Here is a 22991-nt window from a genome sequence, read left to right as displayed (position 1 = left end):
ATATCTTTATTTTCTGCTTGCAAGTGGACCGTCTAGAGCGTACACGGTAAGTACAACTCATTGTGTTTAAAAAGATTTACGTTTGTGTAGTTTGCGTTGCGTTGTATCTGTGAATGTTGGTTGAGGCTAAATGTTAATGTTTAATTTCATTCCTTTAGGTTCCACGGTGTTTGTTGGCTGTATGTTTTCCACTGCAAGAAGAGGCTCGTATCATTGACCAGCAGGAGCTACAATGGTGAGTACCCCTTTCGTCTTCCATTTATGTTAAACACTTCCTATTTCATGTCTAACAGTACTCGATTTAACAAATAACCATAAATAAATACAGTGTGGGCAGTCACGTTAACATATGTGATTATCCTGCCTAATATGTTTATCACAAATATGTCACTAATCACTAATATGTTTATTTGTTTATCACAACACCTTTGGACCTTCAGCAATCGATTATTTCCCTTCATCTACATAGAGACAGAACGATGGTGTCTTAAACATCTCATTCATTTCACCAAATAACTTCACGCAGGTGGATAACGGCCGTCTCGGTCACGCTATGTTGCGTGATGCAGTTTTGAAGAACCAAATGCATTTATTCAATGAATAAGTCAAGCTAGTTCTATGTTTATGATGTTGTAAGTTACGGTACCGATTGAAGTTGAGTTCGAAGCCAGTGGAAAACAGCGCTGCGTTTGTGCTCTCCAGGTACAAATGTTGTGATCTCTGACTGACGACCGGGCGAGACTCGAGTAAGAGATGTCCAAACGAGCTCCGGCAGGGCGGGCCAAGGCGGAGCGAACGGACGCCCTTCAGGCCGCCAATGACGAGCTGAGAACCAAACTGATGGACGTCCAGTTAGAACTTCAGCAGGAGAAGAACAAGGTGAAAACCTCAACAGACAGACACTGCCTGCCTCCCTGCCTGCCTCCCTGCCTGCCTCCCTCCCTCCCTCCCAGTTTTCCCGATGTAGATTAGACATGCGTGTGCCATGACTGTGTCAGCCTACATCAACAAATGCACCGAGGACGTCAGCACCACTAAGAATATCATCACCCGGGGCAACCAACGACCCTGGATGACTGAGGAGGTACGTCAAACGCTACGAGCGCGGAACTCTGCCTTCAAGTCTGGCGACAAGGAGACACTGAGGACAGCGAGAGCCAACTTGAACCGTGCCATCAGGATAGCGAAGCGAGACCGCAGTCGAAAATTTCAGGATCGTTTCCACGACGTCAAAAACATCAGGAGTATGTGGCAAGGCATACGGGCGATTACAGACTACAACTCACTCTCCCCCCCCCCCCCCGGTGGGTGTAGTTGATGCTGACTTTCTAAATGGTCTAAATAACTTCTTTGGGAGGTTCGAGGCACTAAACGGCACTCCAGCAGTTAAAACTGTCCCCCATCAGGAAGAGGAGGTACTCTGCCTTGACTCCGCCGATGTGTTGAAGACCCTGAGGAGAGTCAACCCCTGTAAGGCCCCTGGCCCCGACAACATTCCTGGGCGTGTGTTCAGGGAATGTGCAAGTCATCTGGCTGGGGTCATCACAGACATTTTTAACACCTCGCTGGGCCAAGCCACAGTGCCGGCGTGCTTTAAGACTGCCTCCATCATTCCGGTGCCGAAGAAACCTCAAATCACCTCATTTAATGATTACCGGCCTGTTGCACTGACTCCGGTTATGATGAAGTGCTTCGAAAGGCTGCTTAAAGGTCACATCGTTTCCAGACTCCCCCTATTATTTGACCCGTTCCAGTTTGCCGACCGGCAAAACCGCTCCACTCAGGACGCCATCTCCTCCGTTCTTCACCTGAGCCTGGCTCACCTGGAGGAGAAGAACACCCATGTGCGGAGGCTGTTCCTGGACTTCAGCTCAGCGTTTGACACCATCATCCCACAGCATCTGGTAGGAAAATTGGAACACCTGGGCTTCAACACCCCCCTTCGCAACTGGCTGCTAGACTTCCTCAGCAACAGACCTCAGTCAGTCCGGGTCGGACAGAACACCTCTGATGTCATCACCCTCAGCACAGGCTCCCTTCAGGGCTGCGTCCTGAGCCCCCTGCTGTTCACCCTGATGACACACGACTGCGTCCTCAGGTTCACCACCAATCACATCGTGAAGTCAGCAGACGACACAACGGTGGTGGGGCTCATCAGAGACAACAACGACCTGGACTACAGAGAGGAGGTGGAGCAGCTGGTGGGCTGGTGCAGAGAAAACAGCCTGATCCTGAATGAGGAGAAGATGAAGGAGATCATCGTCGACTTCAGGAAAAAACAGCCTCACCACGCTCCACTGATCATCAACAGCTCAGCTGTGGAGGTGGTCAGCACCACCAAATTCCTGGGGGTCCACATCACAGAAGACCTCACCTGGACTATGAACACTACGGCACTGGTCAAGAGGGCACAGAAGCGCTTGTACTTACAGCGGAGGATGAGGAGAGCCCACCTGCCCCCACCCATCATGAGGACGTTCTACAGGAGCACCATAGAGAGCATTCTGACAAGCTGTCTCTCTGTGTGGTGTGGAGGCTGCACCGCCTCCGATTGGAAGAACGTGAGGAGAGTGGTGAGGACAGCAGAGAGGATCATAGGGGCTCCTCTTCCCTCCATTCAGGACATTTCATCTCAGCGCTGCATGTCCCGTGCCCGTAACATCATCAATGACCCATCACACCCCCACCATGGACTGTTCTCCCTGCTGCCCTCTGGGAAGAGGTTTGCAGCATCCGCTGCAGGTCCACCAGGTTCTGCAACAGCTTTTTCCCTGCTGTCATCAGACTGTTGAACACTAGAACTGTTGAGCTCTAAACTGAACTCTGCATCACACATTCACAGAACTGTACTTTATGACACTACGGACCTCTATCTTGCACTATCTCGCACTACCAACTTTACTGAACTTGTATAAACCCTTTAAATAGAAGTTTAATACATGGTTTAGCATTCCTCTGCACACTCTTGAATACTGTTTTGCCTACTTGCACTATTGCATAATTATCACTGCTGCACTTTATACTTATTTTTTATATATATATATATATATATATATAGTATATGTATATATATATATTTTCATAGGATATGTTACTTCTATTCAACTGCAATATCACTACTTTGTTGTAAGACGTATGCAACGGAATTTCGTTTTGTATGCACCATGTGCAGACAAGATGACAATAAAGTTTGTCTAAGTCTAAGTCTAAGTCATGTCAGGTCAGCTGTCTGGAGAGAGAGAGAAGTCAGGACCTGCGGGCGGAGCACCACCGTGCCACCGCCGCCATGACGGAACTCAAAAGCAAACTCCATGAGGAGAAGCAGAAAGAGTTAGCCATTACCAGGGAGACATTACTGCGGCAGCATGAAATGGAGCTGATGAGAGTGATCAAAATCAAAGATGGAGAGATCCAGCGACTGAATGCCTTGGTCCTCAGCCTGAGGGACGGCTCCATGGACAAGGTGATCCGCTCTATCCGTGTCTGACTATCCGCACGCCACGTCGGGCTTCGATGCGGCCGCTACCGTATTGTGTAGCTTGTCCCCAGTAAGCGTCGCGGCGCTCCGTTGCGGTCTCAACGGCCCGGTGTGGCGCAATGTCTGCTCAGGTGAGGAGGGGGGGCGCTTTGCTGGCGGAGGTGGAGGAGACGCGGCGGTGTCGGGAGACCGAGCGGTGTCGCCTCCACCAGGAGCGCGGAAGAAGCCCTGGCAGCGGCCCAGCAGGCCTGGCAGTCCCGAGCGGCCGAGCTCCGATCGGCTCATCACCAGCATCGGGAGGAGCTGAGCCGAACCAAGAGAGACTGCGAGAGGGAGATCCGCCGACTGGTAGGACTGATCAGATGCGCGGTGCGTGGCTATGTTCCCAATTTCGTTGTATACCTGCAGTGCAATGACACCTAAGGCATTCTATTCTATTCTATTTCACAAGAAGAAAATGTCCGGTTGCTCGCTTCGCTTTTGTCACAGCAAAGGTGTTCCAGTCGATTCAAGAAAAAAAATTGGCCGGTTGCTCTCTTTGTTTTTGTCACAATTCTGGCAAATGAGTTTGCCCGCCTGCCTGAGCGCTCCCCGTTTGTACATCCAGACGGATGAGATCAAGCTGAAAGACAGAGCGGTTAGTGTTTTGGATGAAGCCCTGGGGCCGGCCACGTCCACCGCCTTCAGCTGCAGACTCAGGCTGCCGAGCAGCAGATCGCTGCCCTGAGGGATTCCCAAAGGGCGGGCCTAAACTACCCTGGAAGTGGGGTCAACGCCGCTACTAGCAATCCTCTTCATTGCGTAAGCCACCTCATCACACACTTGCAGTACGCATGACTTAGTTCGTTGCTGGAGGAAGGTAGCACAAAAACAGTTTTGAACTTTGAACGAGTGCTTGTGTGTGTGTGTTGCGGGGCGTTTTCAGTCTCAGGAGGATCGGGACACGCGACGGTTTCATCTGAAAATCGCTGAGCTCAGCGCAGTCATCAGGAACCTGGAGGATCGAAACGCCCTGCTTTCTGAAGAGCGCAATGAACTGGTAATTTATTGACGGCACGCTTGAAGGTTTGCGCTACGTTTGATGCGCGCCATCCAGCGAGGCACCCATTGCGCTTGCTTATTAGTTGAGCGGCGCGTCGAGTCGGTTGCCTGGTAGATGTCTTTTATTGGGAGCCAAAGCCACGATTCCGTTCAAACCGATGCAAAAGGAATGGATACGTTCTGGCCCGCGTGTTGTGCGTCTTTCACATCCCGCACTTCATGCTTGCAGCTAAAGCGACTGAGAGAAACAGAAAGCCAGTTTCTGCCACTCCTGTACAAAAACAAACGCCTGAGCAGGAAGAATGAAGAACTCTCGCTGGTGCTGTGTCGCCTTGAAAACAAAGTGCGCTTTGTCACCCAGGAGAACGAGGAGATGGCAAGCTTGGTAAGTCGACGCGGACAACGGCGGCGTGCCAACAGAGTCCACTGCATTTGTGTTCCACAGAGAAGGCCTAGTTCGCTCAATGACCTGGACCGCGGTTGCGGCCAGCAGGACGGTGAAATGGAGTTCCTTCAAGTTGTGGAGCAGCGGCACATCATCGACGACTTGTCCAAGGTCTTCAGGCAGGCGACTCGGTGCACGTACGGCAGCGCCACGCTCGCTCGCTGTCGCCAGGAAACCTTTTCCGTCCAAAGCTTGGCCGGCGGCCGCCATCCAAAAAATTGGCCCCTTAAATTCCGACCTTTCAAGCAGGAGCATTGTGCGCACGCGTTTGAACACGCTTTAGACTTGTTTTGCCGTTTTCAGCAGCTCAAAGCTCCCGTTTTGTCAGCGCCTTTGCCACTCGCTGTGCGCTGAAAACGACGGACTTGCCCGGCTGCTCAGCCCGTCAACCATGAGCCGCGAGCGCGACATCATTGTCCGTAGGCAGCTAGTGGCAAAATGCACCCTGTTAGAGTTGCGCTCGCTCCAACTTATTTTGCAAGAACCACACGGGAGACAAGTAAGTTCTTTTGGACACCTGCAGGTGGAGAGTCCATCCGTTGTACGAATGAAGTCTGACTCTCGGCTCCTGCACGAGCATTTTAATTAAGAGAAACAGGGTGGGTGTAAGAGTGGATTGAATAGAGGAAGCCCTTGACCTCTAGTCAAAACATAGCAAGGGGTGTTTTACGACTTTGTGTAGGAAGGGATAAGCGATAGGGATAAATAAGGGATAAATAATATTATTTATTACAGGTTGCAGTCAAAGTCAAAGCAACATAATGATACGATAAAGATAATCTGGAAAACCCTGACACACCCTGTAGTTGTCACTTTTGGAAAAGACGAGCGTCCCTCCAATCATCGCCGGTGACGTGTTTTTCAGGCTCTGGAGACAGGAGCTCATGTCAGAAATGTCATTGTGAGTCGCGTTTGTTTCTGCGCCGGAGCCGTTCGTTCCCTTTGCATCCAAAGAATCTCAAAGGCGGATTATTTGTGTCGACAGGAGAGAGATTTGCTGCTACGATACCGACGTCGAGAATCTCTGAGGAGGAACAAAGCGTGAGGTCCTGCAAGGTGAGTCTGTTTGTTTGCGGCTGCTTGGTGTTGCGCAAGATGAAATGGCCTTTTTCTCGCTATCGTTCCTCTCGTCGATTCATCGTGAGGTGTCGCTTCAGTTTGTTCAGAGAGATGTTTGCTTCCGCGCCCGCAGGTCATCGAAACATTTTACGGCTACGACGAAGACGTGTTGGTGGACTCGGACGGATCGTCCTTGTCTTTTCACACCGACAGAACCCCCGACACGGAACCCGAAGAGGTAGCCCGCCATTTCTGCCAGCGTATTGGCACCAAACATTCCTCTTCAGCCTGGAATCGGACTCGTCTTTGCGTCGCGGGTGCTTTGTCGCCGGTCTGACTGATTCTGGTACTAGTGCTGTGTTGCATTGGTGTGTGCATGAAGAGGCGGAGCTTCGCTACCGCCAGCTGACGCAAGAATATCAAGCGCTGCAACGAGCCTACGCTCTGCTAGCCCAGACCAGCGAAGGGGACTACGACGCCGAGAAGGAGATCAAGGTGGCGCCCCTTCCCGCAACCCCCGGCCGGGTCGCAGCCTCCCCGTTCTCACCCAGCCTCGGGTGTTCTCTGGTCTGAAAGGAGGAGGAGGAGCCTCCCTCCTCCTCCTTTCAGACCAGAGAAAAGCTGATGGTAGAAATGGGTCACTATCAAAGCAGAGTAGCAGATCTGGAGTCAGCGCTGAAGCAACAAGGACAGGTAAGCTCATCAATGAGCACACCTTTTTCTCAGACAAAATAGCTACATTCTTCAGTCACTCATTCGTCTGGCATTACTGGACCAACCCCCCCCCCGAATGTGGCTGGGAAAATGCGGAGAAAAGCAAATGTCATTTTCCAGTCAACCAAAGAATTTGTGGATGAAAATGACACAACATTCCAAAGCTGTCCACGCGTTTGTCTCTTCTAGAATGTCAAGTGGGTGGAGGAGAAGCAGCTGCTGCGTCAGAGCAATCAGCAGTTGGCCGAAAAGGTGACGGAAAGAAAGGCGCTGGGCGGAGTCGCTTGGCGTCACACCCGTCGGGAAGCCCCGCAGATGAGGTCTGACTGTCTTTTCAGGTCAGGCGGATGGAGGCGGAAGAAGCGCATCTGAAAGAGCACATCCAGGATATCCGAGACCAAAACGAACTGCTTGAGTTCCGCATCCTGGAGCTGGAGGTGGGAAGACTCGCACAAGCGTGTTGAGGCCAGAGATGTGACGGACGGACGGACGGACGGACGGATGCATGCCTCTGCCTTTCAGGAGAGGGAGTGGCGCTCCCCCGTCTTGAAGTTTCTGCAAGTCCGTTTCCCAGACGGCCTCAGCCCTTTGCAGATCTACTGCGAGGCCGAGGGCGTGAGCGTACGTAAGGCGTCCCTCGCAACCCTAACCTTAACCCGAGGTCCCAGAACACCTTACATTGCTCCTTGCGCCTTTCCCCCGGACATCGTCATCAGTGATCTGATGAAGAAGCTGGACATCCTGGGCTATAACGCCGTAAGTGTATGTCGAACTCCTTATGTTCGCACTCCACGAGACTCGGCGGCTCAAATGTGACTTTTGGAAGGCTTTGCGCTGAAAGAAGCTTGTTGACGCTGTGCCTTTGGGCTCTTCTATGTTCTGCAAGCAGAAGGGCTACCTGGATGAAGAGTTGGACTTCAGGAAGTGTTCCATGGACCAGGCTCATAAGGTAAGCCTCCCTCAAATCTCCCGCCGGACCACTGATGGACGAGGATTGCGGCCCAGAGGATCCTGGAGCTGGAGGCCATGTTGTACGAGGCGCTACCGCAGCGGGACTGCCCCGCCACGGACGGCGAAAAAGCCAGCCACGCTGGCGTGAATGACGTGCTGACGGCGGATCAGAGAGAAGAGCTTAGGAGCGCCGTGGACCAATGGAAGCGAGCCCTGATGTGCGAGTTGAGGGAGCGCGACGCTTGCATCCTCCAAGAGAGAATGGATCTGCTGCACAGCGCGCAACAGGTAAGGGCCCAAAGCCAGCCCGGCACTTACTTGCACGCTTACTGGCTTTTGAATGCCACTTTCCATTTGTCCGTCCTAGAGGAACAAAGAGCTGAAAGAATTCATCGAAGCTCAGAAGAGACAAATCAAACAATTGGAGGAGAAGTTTCTGTTTCTCTTTCTATTCTTCTCCTTGGCCTTCATTCTGTGGCCCTAACACCAGCTGGTGAGTGAGCTCCAGCGGCACCGCACTCGACACCTCCGATACACTGCCAGCCGGTCTCAGACGTTGGCAGACGCTCCGATGCCAACGTATACCCCCCGCCACGGTGACAGAGGCACCGCGTCACACCGGCGCTCATCCAATCAGAAGGCAGGAAAAGCAAATTCACATGCAGGGCACTTTTGAACCAGAAGAGAGCGCCACAAAAAACGGTTGTTGCCCCAAACGCGCACTAAAAAGGGTCAGAATAACAAGAGTCCCACTGGCCAGCCGGGGCCACCCGTCCAGCTGTTTCTTCAGGGGGGAAAAAAATTGGAGTCACCGGTGAGTACATTTTGCATTTAGCTCTGCTTTTCTGCTTCTGTCTTCAAGTGTGTGGCATCCTGCGATCAAAGATTCAGCCAACCCCAAAGCGGTTGACCTCAACGTCCCACCACCATGCCTACCAGAGCAGGTGACATGATGCTTTGGACATCCTTCCGTCTCAGATGCCCAAAAGTACTCTTTGCCACATCTGCGGCAATACGGTGTCTTTTCAAAGGTGCAAATAAATCCAGCGTGGGCGGAACACGCACGTCTTCGGTTTTTCCCGCTTTGTTTGTGTGACAGCTGTTGTGAAAATTTTATACAAATAAAGTTGTATAGTACAGGTTTGGCCAAGCCGCAACTCCCGAACCGCATGCGGCTCTTTTATGTTCATATCAACATTTGTGTGTGTGTGTGTGTGTGGGGGGGGGGGGGGGTTGTGCGTGTTGGCTTCACTTGAGTTCAATTTGGTATTTTGGTCATAAGCGCATGTGGTGAAATTCCACAAAGTAGGATGGGCAAACACATTTCTTTAAACTATGAGTGTCAATTGGGCTCTCGAAATGGCAGGGAAAAGATGCACAGCAAAACGAAAATACGTAGATGAACACAGGACGTTTTAATCAGAGTGGGAAAGTTTCTATTTTTTGTTGAACGTGATGGCAAACCATTCTGCCTGATATGTCAGACCTCAGCGCATTTCAAAGATTCAAATCTTCAGCGCCATGCACTTCAGCTCACTCCATGCTAACATTGATCAGGCGTCGAACCCGCAACATCATGCTTAAGAGGTGGCCATGCTAACCAGTGCGCCATTATGTCAACGCATAATAACTAAGTCTACTGATCAAAACAGCGGTTACTATATGACGTCGCTACGTCGTGGTCACGTGACGCAGACAAGACGTCAATGGACGTGGGCAGAGTTAACTTGTTTAAAAGGGAGTGGGCAGAAGAAATATTTAATTTATTTAAATCTATTTTGAGTGCACACCATTATGCCAATGCATAACAACTGTAAATCTACTAAACAAAACAGCGGTTGCTATATGACATCTGCCACGTCGTGGTCACGTGACATACGTGACGTCGATGGGCGTAACTTTCGCCGGAATTCAAATCCGCGGGGAGAGTTAACTTGTTTAAAAGAGAGTGGGCAGAAGAACTATTTAATTTATTTAAATCTATTTGGTGTGTGCGCCATTATGTCAATGCATAACAACTGTAAGTCTACTAAACAAAACAGCGGTTGCTATAGGACGTCTGCCACGTCGTGGTCACGTGACGCGGACGTGACGTCGACGCCTACTTTACATCCCACCGATCACAGGACCCCTCGGCTGCATAACCGTGCCCCCTTCCCAACCAATCGGATTTGCTATACGCGAAAACGACGCCAATGGAAAGAGCTTCCGCCCAAATTTAAATCCGTGGGCGTGGCTCGCAGCAGGAAGTAGGAAAATGGCGGCGATGTTGACAAAGACACGGCGGATGGTAACATACGACTAACAAGAGAAATATTTTTATTTTCTGCTTGCAACTGGACCGTCCAGAGCGTACACGGTAAGTACAACTCATCGTTTTTAAAAAGAAGTACTTTTGTTGCCCTGAAAAGCGAGTGAGCGTGGCGTTTGTGGGGGACGTCGAATTTCGACGATTCTTTCTGGTCAACGGTTGTAAATGATTGTGTTGATTAAAAAAGAAAACTTGATGTAACTCTACTTTTAACTGCCGTTTCAGATAGATTTGGAATTGCATCACATCCAATTTTGCCTAGAGCGTACACGGTAAGTAACACTCGTTGTGTTTAAGGAGATTTACGTTTGTAATAGCAGAAGTGTAGCCGCGTTGCGTTGTACGTGTGAATGTTGGTCCAGGCGAAATGTTAATGTTTAATTTCATTCCTTTAGGTTCCACGGTGTTTGTTGGCTGCAAGTTTTCCACTGCAAGAAGAGGCTCATATCATTGACCAGGAGCGAGCTACAATGGTGAGTAGCCATAACATTTATGTTAAACACTTCCTATTTCATGTCTAACAGTACTTGATTTAACAAATAACCATAAATAAATACAGTGTGGGCACTGAAGTTAACATATGTGATTATACTGCCTAATCTGTCACCGAGTAGATTGTTGCAAAGTAATATAAGATCCAAAGTTGTAATTCAGAATAGTTTTCAAAAGAAGGCCATTAGAATTATATACAAGTCTGATTACCCTGAACAAGCTATTAATTAAATCACAAATTCTTCAATTCAAAGATTTGGTAGATTATCAGACAAATAATGTCTAACAGTAATTGATTTAACACATCACGATAAGTAGATTGAGTGTGGGCACTCTCAAGTTAACATATTTGATTATACTGCCTAATCTGTTACAGAGTATGTTGTTGCCAAGTAATGTAGAATAGATCCAAAGTAGTAATCCAGAATAGTTTTGAAGAGGCCATTAGAATAATAAACAAATCTGATTACCTTGAACATAATAACAAGCTAAGTGTTTAATATGTCCTATGAAGTCAAAATTGGGCACCATCATGTGGTGAAATTTGGAATTGCATCACATCCAATTTTGCCTGGGAACAAACAGATTAAATAAATCTTAGTTTTGAATAAGCCACTCCTTCTCAAACAAGTAAACTCTGCCCATTTCGCGCAGTAGATGTTCTGTTAATATCTAGTATTTATACAAAGTCATAATTTAAATTGCTTTCAACCTTCATTCATCGGTTCAACCAACATTACTCGCTCTTATTACCAACTTGTATTGATTTAACTAAGCGTTTAATACTTCCTATCAGGTCTCAAGGCAAGATTTGGCAAAATACAGTTTCAGCAAATCCAATTTTGCCAGGGAACAAAAATAGATTAAATAAACTAAATAAGTCTTCTTCCCATTAAATAAATCAGAAAAGTCTGTCTTGTAACCAGTCCTCTTCAAACAAGTAAAGTCTGCCCATTTTGTGCCGTAGATTTTGTGTCTATGCCTAGTATTTAAACAAAATCATAATTTAAACGACTTCTTTCCTTCATTCACTTTGGAAATTTGGAATTGCAGCAAATCGAATTTTGCCAGGGAACAAAAATAGATCAATTAAACTAAATAAGTCTTCTTCCCATTAAATAAATTAAAAAAGTCTGTCTTGTAACCAGTCCTTTTCAAACAAGTAAAGTCTGCCCATTTTGTGCCGTCGATTTTGTGTTAATGCCTAGTATTTATACAAAATCATAATTTAAAGGACTTCATTCCTTCATTCACTTTGGAAATTTGGAATTGCAGCACATCAAATTTTGCCTGGGAAGAAAAGTAGATTAAATAAATTTAATAAGTCTTACTACTTCCCATTAAATAAATTAAATACGTCTTACTTGTTCCCACTCCTTTTCAAAACAGTAGTTTAAAACGAGGGCCCTTCACTCAATCTTTAACCTCAACCCCGCACGTTGTGTTGTATCTGTGAATGTTGGTTGTGGCCAAATGATAGTTTTCTTTCATTCGTTTAGGTTCCAAGAAAACTTGATGTAACTCTACTTTTAACTGCCGTTTCAGATAAGCGGGTATTACGTCGCAGTCATGTGCCGCGGATATGACGTAATTGCCCGAACCTCCGCCAAAATTCAAATCTGTTGGCGCGATGGCCGTGAGCCACTGAGCAGCGACGATTATCAACGGAAATATCTTTATTTTCTGCTTGCAACTGGACCGTCTAGAGCGTACACGGTAAGTAACACTCATTGTGTTTAAGGAGATTTACGTTTGTAATAGCAGAAGTGTAGCCGCGTTGCGTTGTACGTGTGAAAATTGGTCGAGGCGAAATGTTAATGTTTAATTTCATTCCTTTAGGTTCCACGGTGTTTGTTGGCTGCAAGTTTTCCACTGCAAGAAGAGGCTCGTATCATTGACCAGGAGCGAGCTACAATGGTGAGTAGCCATAACATTTATGTTAAACACTTCCTATTTCATGTCTAACAGTACTTGATTTAACAAATAACCATAAATAAATACAGTGTGGGCACTGAAGTTAACATATGTGATTATACTGCCTAATCTGTCACCGAGTAGATTGTTGCAAAGTAATATAAGATCCAAAGTTGTAATTCAGAATAGTTTTCAAAAGAAGGCCATTAGAATTATATACAAGTCTGATTACCCTGAACAAGCTATTAATTAAATCACAAATTCTTCAATTCAAAGATTTGGTAGATTATCAGACAAATAATGTCTAACAGTAATTGATTTAACACATCACGATAAGTAGATTGAGTGTGGGCACTCTCAAGTTAACATATATGATTATACTGCCTAATCTGTTACAGAGTATGTTGTTGCCAAGTAATGTAGAATAGATCCAAAGTAGTAATCCAGAATAGTTTTGAAGAGGCCATTAGAATAATAAACAAATCTGATTACCTTGAACATAATAACAAGCTAAGTGTTTAATATGTCCTATGAAGTCAAAATTGGGCATCATCATGTGGTGAAATTTGGAATTGCATCACATCCAATTTTGCCTGGGAACAAACAGATTAAATAAATCTTAGTTTTGAATAAGCCACTCCTTCTCAAACAAGTAAACTCTGCCCATTTCGCGCAGTAGATGTTCTGTTAATATCTAGTATTTATACAAAGTCATAATTTAAATTGCTTTCAACCTTCATTCATCGGTTCAACCAACATTACTCGCTCTTATTACCAACTTGTATTGATTTAACTAAGCGTTTAATACTTCCTATCAGGTCTCAAGGCAAGATTTGGCAAAATACAATTTCAGCAAATCCAATTTTGCCAGGGAACAAAAATAGATTAAATAAACTAAATAAGTCTTCTTCCCATTAAATAAATCAGAAAAGTCTGTCTTGTAACCAGTCCTCTTCAAACAAGTAAAGTCTGCCCATTTTGTGCCGTAGATTTTGTGTCTATGCCTAGTATTTAAACAAAATCATAATTTAAACGACTTCTTTCCTTCATTCACTTTGGAAATTTGGAATTGCAGCAAATCGAATTTTGCCAGGGAACAAAAATAGATCAATTAAACTAAATAAGTCTTCTTCCCATTAAATAAATTAAAAAAGTCTGTCTTGTAACCAGTCCTTTTCAAACAAGTAAAGTCTGCCCATTTTGTGCCGTCGATTTTGTGTTAATGCCTAGTATTTATACAAAATCATAATTTAAAGGACTTCATTCCTTCATTCACTTTGGAAATTTGGAATTGCAGCACATCAAATTTTGCCTGGGAAGAAAAGTAGATTAAATAAATTTAATAAGTCTTACTACTTCCCATTAAATAAATTAAATACGTCTTACTTGTTCCCACTCCTTTTCAAAAAAGTAGTTTAAAACGAGGTCCCTTCACTCAACCTTTAACCCTATTTATTCACCTTCTAGGCTAAGTGTTGAAGGCTAAGTGTTAAAGGCTAAGTGTTAAAGGCTAAGTGTTAGAGGCTAAGTGCCAGAGGCTAGGCGCCAGAGGCGAGTTTTTGTGGGCTGAAGTTTTAGTGGGGTTAGTGTGAATACAATCCAAAAGAATACAACAGAATACAATACAATAGAATATAATACATAGATTAAATTCAATAGCTCTTACTACTTCCCATTAAATAAATTAAATACGTCTTACTTGTTCCCAATCCTTTTCAAAAAAGTAGTTTAAAACGAGGGCCCTTCACTCAACCTTTAACCTCAACCCCGCACGTCACATTGTGTTGTATCTGTGAATGTTGGTTGTGGCCAAATGATAGTTTTCTTTCATTCGTTTAGGTTCCACGGTGTTTGTTGGCTATGTTTTCCACTGTCAGAAGGATGAAAATACAAAGTACAACGCTTGGACGTGGGCGAAGACGTCACCGGTGAGTCCTTCCTTCCTATTTATTTACCTTCTAGATGCTAGAGGCTAAGTGTTAGAGGCTAAGTGTTAGAGGCTAAGTGTTAAAGGCAACACAATACGAACAACACAACACAATACGAACAACTCAACACAATATGAACAACACAATATGAACAACACAACACAATACGAACAACACAACACATTACGAACAACACAACACAATACGAACAACACAACGATACTGCACTGAACAACACGATACCGCACTGAGAAACACGATACCGCACTGAACAACACGATACCGCACTGAACAACACCATGCCGCACTGAACACCATGCCACACTGAACAACACCATCCCGCACTGAACAACACCATGCCGCACTAAATAACACCATGCCGCACTGAACAACACCATGCCTCACTGAACGACACCATGCCGCACTGAAAGACACTATGCCGCACTGAACGACACCATGCCGCACTGAAAGACACCATCCCGCACTGAACACCATGCCGCACTGAACAACACCATCCTGCACTGAACAACACCATCCCGCACTGAACAACACCATGCCGCACTGAACAACATTATGCCGCACTGAACATTATGCCGCACTGAACAACACCATGCCGCACTGAACAACACCATGCCGCACTGAACAACATTATGCCGCACTGAACAACACCATGCCGCACTGAACAACACCATGCCGCACTGAACAACACCATGCCGCACTGAACAACACCATGCCGCACTGAACAACATTATGCCGCACTGAACAACACCATGCCGCACTGAAAAACACCATCCTGCACTGAACAACACCATTCCTTATTGAACACCATGCCGCACTGAACAACACCATCCCGCACTGAACAACACCATCCCGCACTGAACACCATGCCGCACTGAACAACATTATGCCGCACTGAACAACATTATGCCGCACTGAACAACACCATGCCGCACTGAACAACACCATGCCGCACTGAACAACACCATGCCGCACTGAACAACATTATAACGCACTGAACAACACCATCCCGCACTGAACAACACCATGCCGCACTAAACAACATTATGCCGCACTGAACAACATTATGCCGAAATGAACAACACCATGCTGCACTGAACAACACCATGCCGCACTGAACAACACCATGCCGCACTGAACAACACCATGCCGCACTGAACAACACGATCCCGCATTGAACACCATCCCGCACTGAACAACACCATGCCTCACTGAACAACACCATGCCGCACTGAACAACACCATGCCGCACTGAACAACACCATGCCGCACTGAACAACACCATTCCGCACTGAACAACACCATGCCGCACTGAACAACATTATACTGCACTGAACAACACCATGCCGCACTGAACAACACCATGCCGCACTGAAAAACATTATGCCGCACTGAACAACACCATGCCGCACTGAACAACACCATCCCGAACTGAACAACACCATGCCGCATTGAACAACACCATGCCGCACTGAACAACACCATCCTGCACTGAACAACACCATCCCGCACTGAACAACACCATGCCGCACTGAACAACACCATGCCGCACTGAACAACACCATGCCGCAATGAACAACACCATCCCGCACTGAACAACATTATGCCGCACTGAACAACATTATGCCGCACTGAACTACATTATGCCGCACTGAACAACATTATGCCGCACTGAACAACATTATGCCGCACTGAACAACATTATGCCGCACTGAACAACACCATGCCGCACTGAGCAACACCATGCCGCACTGAACAACACCATGCCGCACTGAACAACACCATGCCGCACTGAACAACACGATACCGCATTGAACAACACCATGCCGCACTGAACAACACCATCCTGCACTGAACAACACCATCCCACACTGAACAACACCATGCCGCACTGAACAACATTATGCCGCACTGAACAACATTATGCCGCACTGAACAACACCATGCCGCACTGAACAACACCTTCCCGCACTGAACAACACCATTCCGCACTGAACAACACCATGCCGCACTGAACAACATTACGCTGCACTGAACAACACCATGCCGCACTGAACAACACCATTCCGCACTGAACAACACCATGCCGCACTGAACAACATTACGCTGCACTGAACAACACCATGCCGCACTGAACAACACCATGCCGCACTGAACAACACCATGCCGCATTGAACAACACCATGCCGCATTGAACAACACCATGCCGCACTGAACAACACCATCCTGCACTGAACAACACCATGCCGCATTGAACAACACCATGCCGCACTGAACAACACCATCCTGCACTGAACAACACGATCCCGCACTGAACAACACCATCCCGCATTGAACAACACCATCCTGCACTGAACAACACCATGCCGCACTCAACAACACCATGCCGCACTGAACAACACCATTCCGCACTGAACAACACCATGCCCACTGAACAACACCATCCCGCACTGAACAACACCATCCCGCACTGAACAACACCATGCCGCATTGAACAACACCATCCTGCACTGAACAACACCATCCTGCACTGAACAACACCATGCCGCACTGAACAACACCATGCCGCACTGAACAACACCATGCCGCACTGAACAACACCATGCCGCACTGAACAACATTATGCCGCACTGAACAACATTATGTCGCACTGAACAACACCATGCCGCACTGAACAACACCATGCTGCACTGAACAACATTATGCCGCACTGAAAAACACCATGCCGCACTGAACAACACCATCCCGCACTGAACAACACCATGCCGCATTGAACAACACCATGCCGCACTGAACAACACCATGCTGCACTGAACAACATTATGCTGCACTGAACAACACGATCCTGCATTGAACAACACCATGCCGCACTGAACAACACCATCCTGCACTGAACAACACCATCCTGCACTGAACAACACCACCCCGCACTGAACAACACGATCCCGCATTGAACAACACCATCCCGCACTGAACAACACCATGCCGCACTGAACAACACCATTCCGCACTGAACAACACCATGCCGCACTGAACAACACCATGCCGCACTGAACAACACCATGCCGCACTGAACAACACCATGCCGCACTGAACAACACCATGCCGCACTGAACAACACCATGCCGCACTGAACAACACCATCCCGCACTGAACAACACCATGCCGCATTGAACAACACCATGCCGCACTGAACAACACCATCCTGCACTGAACAACACCATCCCGCACTGAACAACACCATGCCGCATTGAACAACACCATGCCGCACTGAACAACACCATCCCGCACTGAACAACACCATGCCGCACTGAACAACATTATGGCGCACTGGACAACATTATGCCGCACTGAACAACACCATGCCGCACTGAACAACACCATGCCGCACTGAACAACACCATGCCGCACTGAACAACATTATGCCGCACTGAACAACACCATGCCGCACTGAAAAACACCATGCCGCACTGAACAACACGATCCCGCATTGAACAACACCATCCTGCACTGAACAACACCATGCCGCACTGAACAACACCATGCCGCACTGAACAGCACCATTCCGCACTGAACAACACCATGCCGCACTGAACAACACCATCCTGCACTGAACAACACCATCCCGCACTGAACAACACCATGCCGCATTGAACAACACCATGCCGCACTGAACAACACCATCCTGCACTGAACAACACCATGCCGCACTGAACAACACCATGCCGCACTGAACAACACCATGCCGCACTGAACAACATTATGCCGCACTGACGCATTGAACAACACCATGCCGCACTGAACAACACCATCCTGCACTGAACAACACCATCCCGCACTGAACAACACCATGCCGCATTGAACAACACCATGCCGCACTGAACAACACCATGCCGCACTGAACAACACCATGCCGCACTGAACAACACCATGCCGCACTGAACAACACCATGCCGCACTGAACAACACCATGCCGCACTGAACAACACCATCCCGCACTGAACAACACCATGCCGCATTGAACAACACCATGCCGCACTGAACAACACCATGCCGCACTGAACAACACCATTCCGCACTGAACAACACCATGCCGCACTGAACAACACCATCCCGCACTGAACAACACCATCCCGCACTGAACAACACCATGCCGCATTGAACAACACCATGCCGCACTGAACAACACCATCCTGCACTGAACAACACCATGCCGCACTGAACAACACCATGCCGCACTGAACAACACCATGCCGCACTGAACAACATTATGCCGCACTGAACAACATTATGCCGCACTAAACAACATTATGTCGCACTGAACAACAGCATGCCACACTGAACAACACCATGCCGCACTGAACAACAGTATGCCGCACTGAACAACACGATCCCGCATTGAACAACACCATCCCGCAGTGAACAACACCATGCCGCATTGAACAACACCATGCCGCACTGAACAACACCATGCTGCACTGAACAACATTATGCTGCACTGAACAACACGATCCTGCATTGAACAACACCATGCCGCACTGAACAACACCATCCTGCACTGAACAACACCATGCCGCACTGAACAACATTATGCCGCACTGAACAACACCATGCCGCACTGAACAACACCATGCCGCACTGAACAACACCATGCCGCACTGAACAACACCATGCCGCAATGAACAACACCATCCCGCACTGAACAACACCATGCCGCATTGAACAACACCATGCCGCACTGAACAACACCATCCTGCACTGAACAACACCATGCCGCACTGAACAACACCATGCCGCACTGAACAACACCATGCCGCACTGAACAACATTATGCCGCACTGAACAACATTATGCCGCACTAAACAACATTATGTCGCACTGAACAACACCATGCCGCACTGAACAACACCATGCCGCACTGAACAACATTATGCCGCACTGAACAACACGATCCCGCATTGAACAACACCATCCCGCAGTGAACAACACCATGCCGCATTGAACAACACCATGCCGCACTGAACAACACCATGCTGCACTGAACAACATTATGCTGCACTGAACAACACGATCCTGCATTGAACAACACCATGCCGCACTGAACAACACCATCCTGCACTGAACAACACCATGCCGCACTGAACAACATTATGCCGCACTGAACAACACCATGCCTTACTGAACAACACCATGCCTTACTGAACAACACCATGCCGCACTGAACAACACGACGTCGCACTGAACAACACGACGCCGCACAGAACAACACGACGCCGCACAGAATAACACAATACCGCACAGAACAACACAATACCGCACAAACAGTTTTAGATAATATTACGTCGCAGTCATGTGACGCGGACATGACGTCAATAGGCGGAACTCACGGCAAAATTATAATCCGTGGGCGTGGCTTGCAACAGGAAGTAGGAAAGCGGCAATTCTGGCAAACAAGACACAGCGGTTAGTAACACGATGACTAACAAGGCAAATATTTTTGTTTTCAGCTTGCAACTTGACCGTCTAGAGCGTACAAGGTAATTACAACTGTTTTTTTTTTGGCCCTGAAAAGCGAGGGAGTGTGGCGTTTGGGAGGAATGTCGAACTCGGCGTCTGCTTCCAGCCACAGACGCCAAATTTCGACGATTATTTCGACTGGTCAATGGTTGTAAATTATTGCGTTGACTAAAAACTTTATTTAACTCTACTCTTAACTTTGCCGTTTCAGATATGCGGGTATTACACCGCGGAAATGACGTCAATAGGCTGAACTCTCGCCAAAATTCAAATCTGTGGGCGCAATGGCCTTGAGCGAGACACCGGATACAAACACGACGATTATCAACAGAAATATCTTTATTTTCTGCTTGCAAGTGGACCGTCTAGAGCGTACACGGTAAGTACAACTCATTGTGTTTAAAAAGATTTACGTTTGTGTAGTTTGCGTTGCGTTGTATCTGTGAATGTTGGTTGAGGCTAAATGTTAATGTTTAATTTCATTCCTTTAGGTTCCACGGTGTTTGTTGGCTGTATGTTTTCCACTGCAAGAAGAGGCTCGTATCATTGACCAGCAGGAGCTACAATGGTGAGTACCCCTTTCGTCTTCCATTTATGTTAAACACTTCCTATTTCATGTCTAACAGTACTCGATTTAACAAATAACCATAAATAAATACAGTGTGGGCAGTCACGTTAACATATGTGATTATCCTGCCTAATATGTTTATCACAAATATGTCACTAATCACTAATATGTTTATTTGTTTATCACAACACCTTTGGACCTTCAGCAATCGATTATTTCCCTTCATCTACATAGAGACAGAACGATGGTGTCTTAAACATCTCATTCATTTCACCAAATAACTTCACGCAGGTGGATAACGGCCGTCTCGGTCACGCTATGTTGCGTGATGCAGTTTTGAAGAACCAAATGCATTTATTCAATGAATAAGTCAAGCTAGTTCTATGTTTATGATGTTGTAAGTTACGGTACCGATTGAAGTTGAGTTCGAAGCCAGTGGAAAACAGCGCTGCGTTTGTGCTCTCCAGGTACAAATGTTGTGATCTCTGACTGACGACCGGGCGAGACTCGAGTAAGAGATGTCCAAACGAGCTCCGGCAGGGCGGGCCAAGGCGGAGCGAACGGACGCCCTTCAGGCCGCCAATGACGAGCTGAGAACCAAACTGATGGACGTCCAGTTAGAACTTCAGCAGGAGAAGAACAAGGTGAAAACCTCAACAGACAGACACTGCCTGCCTCCCTGCCTGCCTCCCTGCCTGCCTCCCTCCCTCCCTCCCAGTTTTCCCGATGTAGATTAGACATGCGTGTGCCATGACTGTGTCAGCCTACATCAACAAATGCACCGAGGACGTCAGCACCACTAAGAATATCATCACCCGGGGCAACCAACGACCCTGGATGACTGAGGAGGTACGTCAAACGCTACGAGCGCGGAACTCTGCCTTCAAGTCTGGCGACAAGGAGACACTGAGGACAGCGAGAGCCAACTTGAACCGTGCCATCAGGATAGCGAAGCGAGACCGCAGTCGAAAATTTCAGGATCGTTTCCACGACGTCAAAAACATCAGGAGTATGTGGCAAGGCATACGGGCGATTACAGACTACAACTCACTCTCCCCCCCCCCCCCGGTGGGTGTAGTTGATGCTGACTTTCTAAATGGTCTAAATAACTTCTTTGGGAGGTTCGAGGCACTAAACGGCACTCCAGCAGTTAAAACTGTCCCCCATCAGGAAGAGGAGGTACTCTGCCTTGACTCCGCCGATGTGTTGAAGACCCTGAGGAGAGTCAACCCCTGTAAGGCCCCTGGCCCCGACAACATTCCTGGGCGTGTGTTCAGGGAATGTGCAAGTCATCTGGCTGGGGTCATCACAGACATTTTTAACACCTCGCTGGGCCAAGCCACAGTGCCGGCGTGCTTTAAGACTGCCTCCATCATTCCGGTGCCGAAGAAACCTCAAATCACCTCATTTAATGATTACCGGCCTGTTGCACTGACTCCGGTTATGATGAAGTGCTTCGAAAGGCTGCTTAAAGGTCACATCGTTTCCAGACTCCCCCTATTATTTGACCCGTTCCAGTTTGCCGACCGGCAAAACCGCTCCACTCAGGACGCCATCTCCTCCGTTCTTCACCTGAGCCTGGCTCACCTGGAGGAGAAGAACACCCATGTGCGGAGGCTGTTCCTGGACTTCAGCTCAGCGTTTGACACCATCATCCCACAGCATCTGGTAGGAAAATTGGAACACCTGGGCTTCAACACCCCCCTTCGCAACTGGCTGCTAGACTTCCTCAGCAACAGACCTCAGTCAGTCCGGGTCGGACAGAACACCTCTGATGTCATCACCCTCAGCACAGGCTCCCTTCAGGGCTGCGTCCTGAGCCCCCTGCTGTTCACCCTGATGACACACGACTGCGTCCTCAGGTTCACCACCAATCACATCGTGAAGTCAGCAGACGACACAACGGTGGTGGGGCTCATCAGAGACAACAACGACCTGGACTACAGAGAGGAGGTGGAGCAGCTGGTGGGCTGGTGCAGAGAAAACAGCCTGATCCTGAATGAGGAGAAGATGAAGGAGATCATCGTCGACTTCAGGAAAAAACAGCCTCACCACGCTCCACTGATCATCAACAGCTCAGCTGTGGAGGTGGTCAGCACCACCAAATTCCTGGGGGTCCACATCACAGAAGACCTCACCTGGACTATGAACACTACGGCACTGGTCAAGAGGGCACAGAAGCGCTTGTACTTACAGCGGAGGATGAGGAGAGCCCACCTGCCCCCACCCATCATGAGGACGTTCTACAGGAGCACCATAGAGAGCATTCTGACAAGCTGTCTCTCTGTGTGGTGTGGAGGCTGCACCGCCTCCGATTGGAAGAACGTGAGGAGAGTGGTGAGGACAGCAGAGAGGATCATAGGGGCTCCTCTTCCCTCCATTCAGGACATTTCATCTCAGCGCTGCATGTCCCGTGCCCGTAACATCATCAATGACCCATCACACCCCCACCATGGACTGTTCTCCCTGCTGCCCTCTGGGAAGAGGTTTGCAGCATCCGCTGCAGGTCCACCAGGTTCTGCAACAGCTTTTTCCCTGCTGTCATCAGACTGTTG

General features: G+C 47.9%; 2 protein-coding genes across 2 annotated transcripts in view; both read left to right on the top strand.

Annotated features, from left to right (window-relative positions):
- The window catches only part of LOC148385829 (janus kinase and microtubule-interacting protein 3-like), a 44444-nt gene that overhangs the window by 16138 nt on the left and 5315 nt on the right, over nt 1–22991 (top strand). The gene's annotated exons all lie outside the window — the stretch shown is intronic.
- Nucleotides 6614–7487, top strand: LOC148385830 (janus kinase and microtubule-interacting protein 3-like). Its single transcript, XM_088397582.1, has 3 exons — nt 6614–6716; nt 6927–6989; nt 7076–7487. The coding sequence occupies exons 1-3, from the start codon at nt 6648–6650 to the stop codon at nt 7199–7201; spliced, it is 258 nt and encodes an 85-aa protein (XP_088253708.1). The 5' UTR covers nt 6614–6647; the 3' UTR covers nt 7202–7487.

Source organism: Syngnathus floridae, chromosome 15, assembly GCF_059516105.1.
Source record: "Syngnathus floridae isolate MCC-2025c chromosome 15, RoL_Sflo_1.0, whole genome shotgun sequence".
Taxonomy (NCBI): Eukaryota; Metazoa; Chordata; class Actinopteri; order Syngnathiformes; family Syngnathidae; genus Syngnathus; species Syngnathus floridae.
The sequence above is the reverse complement of the archived record's forward strand: the minus strand, read 5'-3'. Positions and strand labels throughout refer to the sequence as shown.

Coding starts and splice junctions, on each gene's coding strand:
- LOC148385830 (XM_088397582.1), top strand. CDS start 6,648: ATGGTAGAAATGGGTCACTATCAAAGCAGAGTAGCAGATCTGGAGTCA. Junction 6,717..6,926: donor CGCTGAAGCAACAAGGACAG/GTAAGCTCATCA, acceptor TGTCTCTTCTAG/AATGTCAAGTGGGTGGAGGA. Junction 6,990..7,075: donor ATCAGCAGTTGGCCGAAAAG/GTGACGGAAAGA, acceptor CTGTCTTTTCAG/GTCAGGCGGATGGAGGCGGA.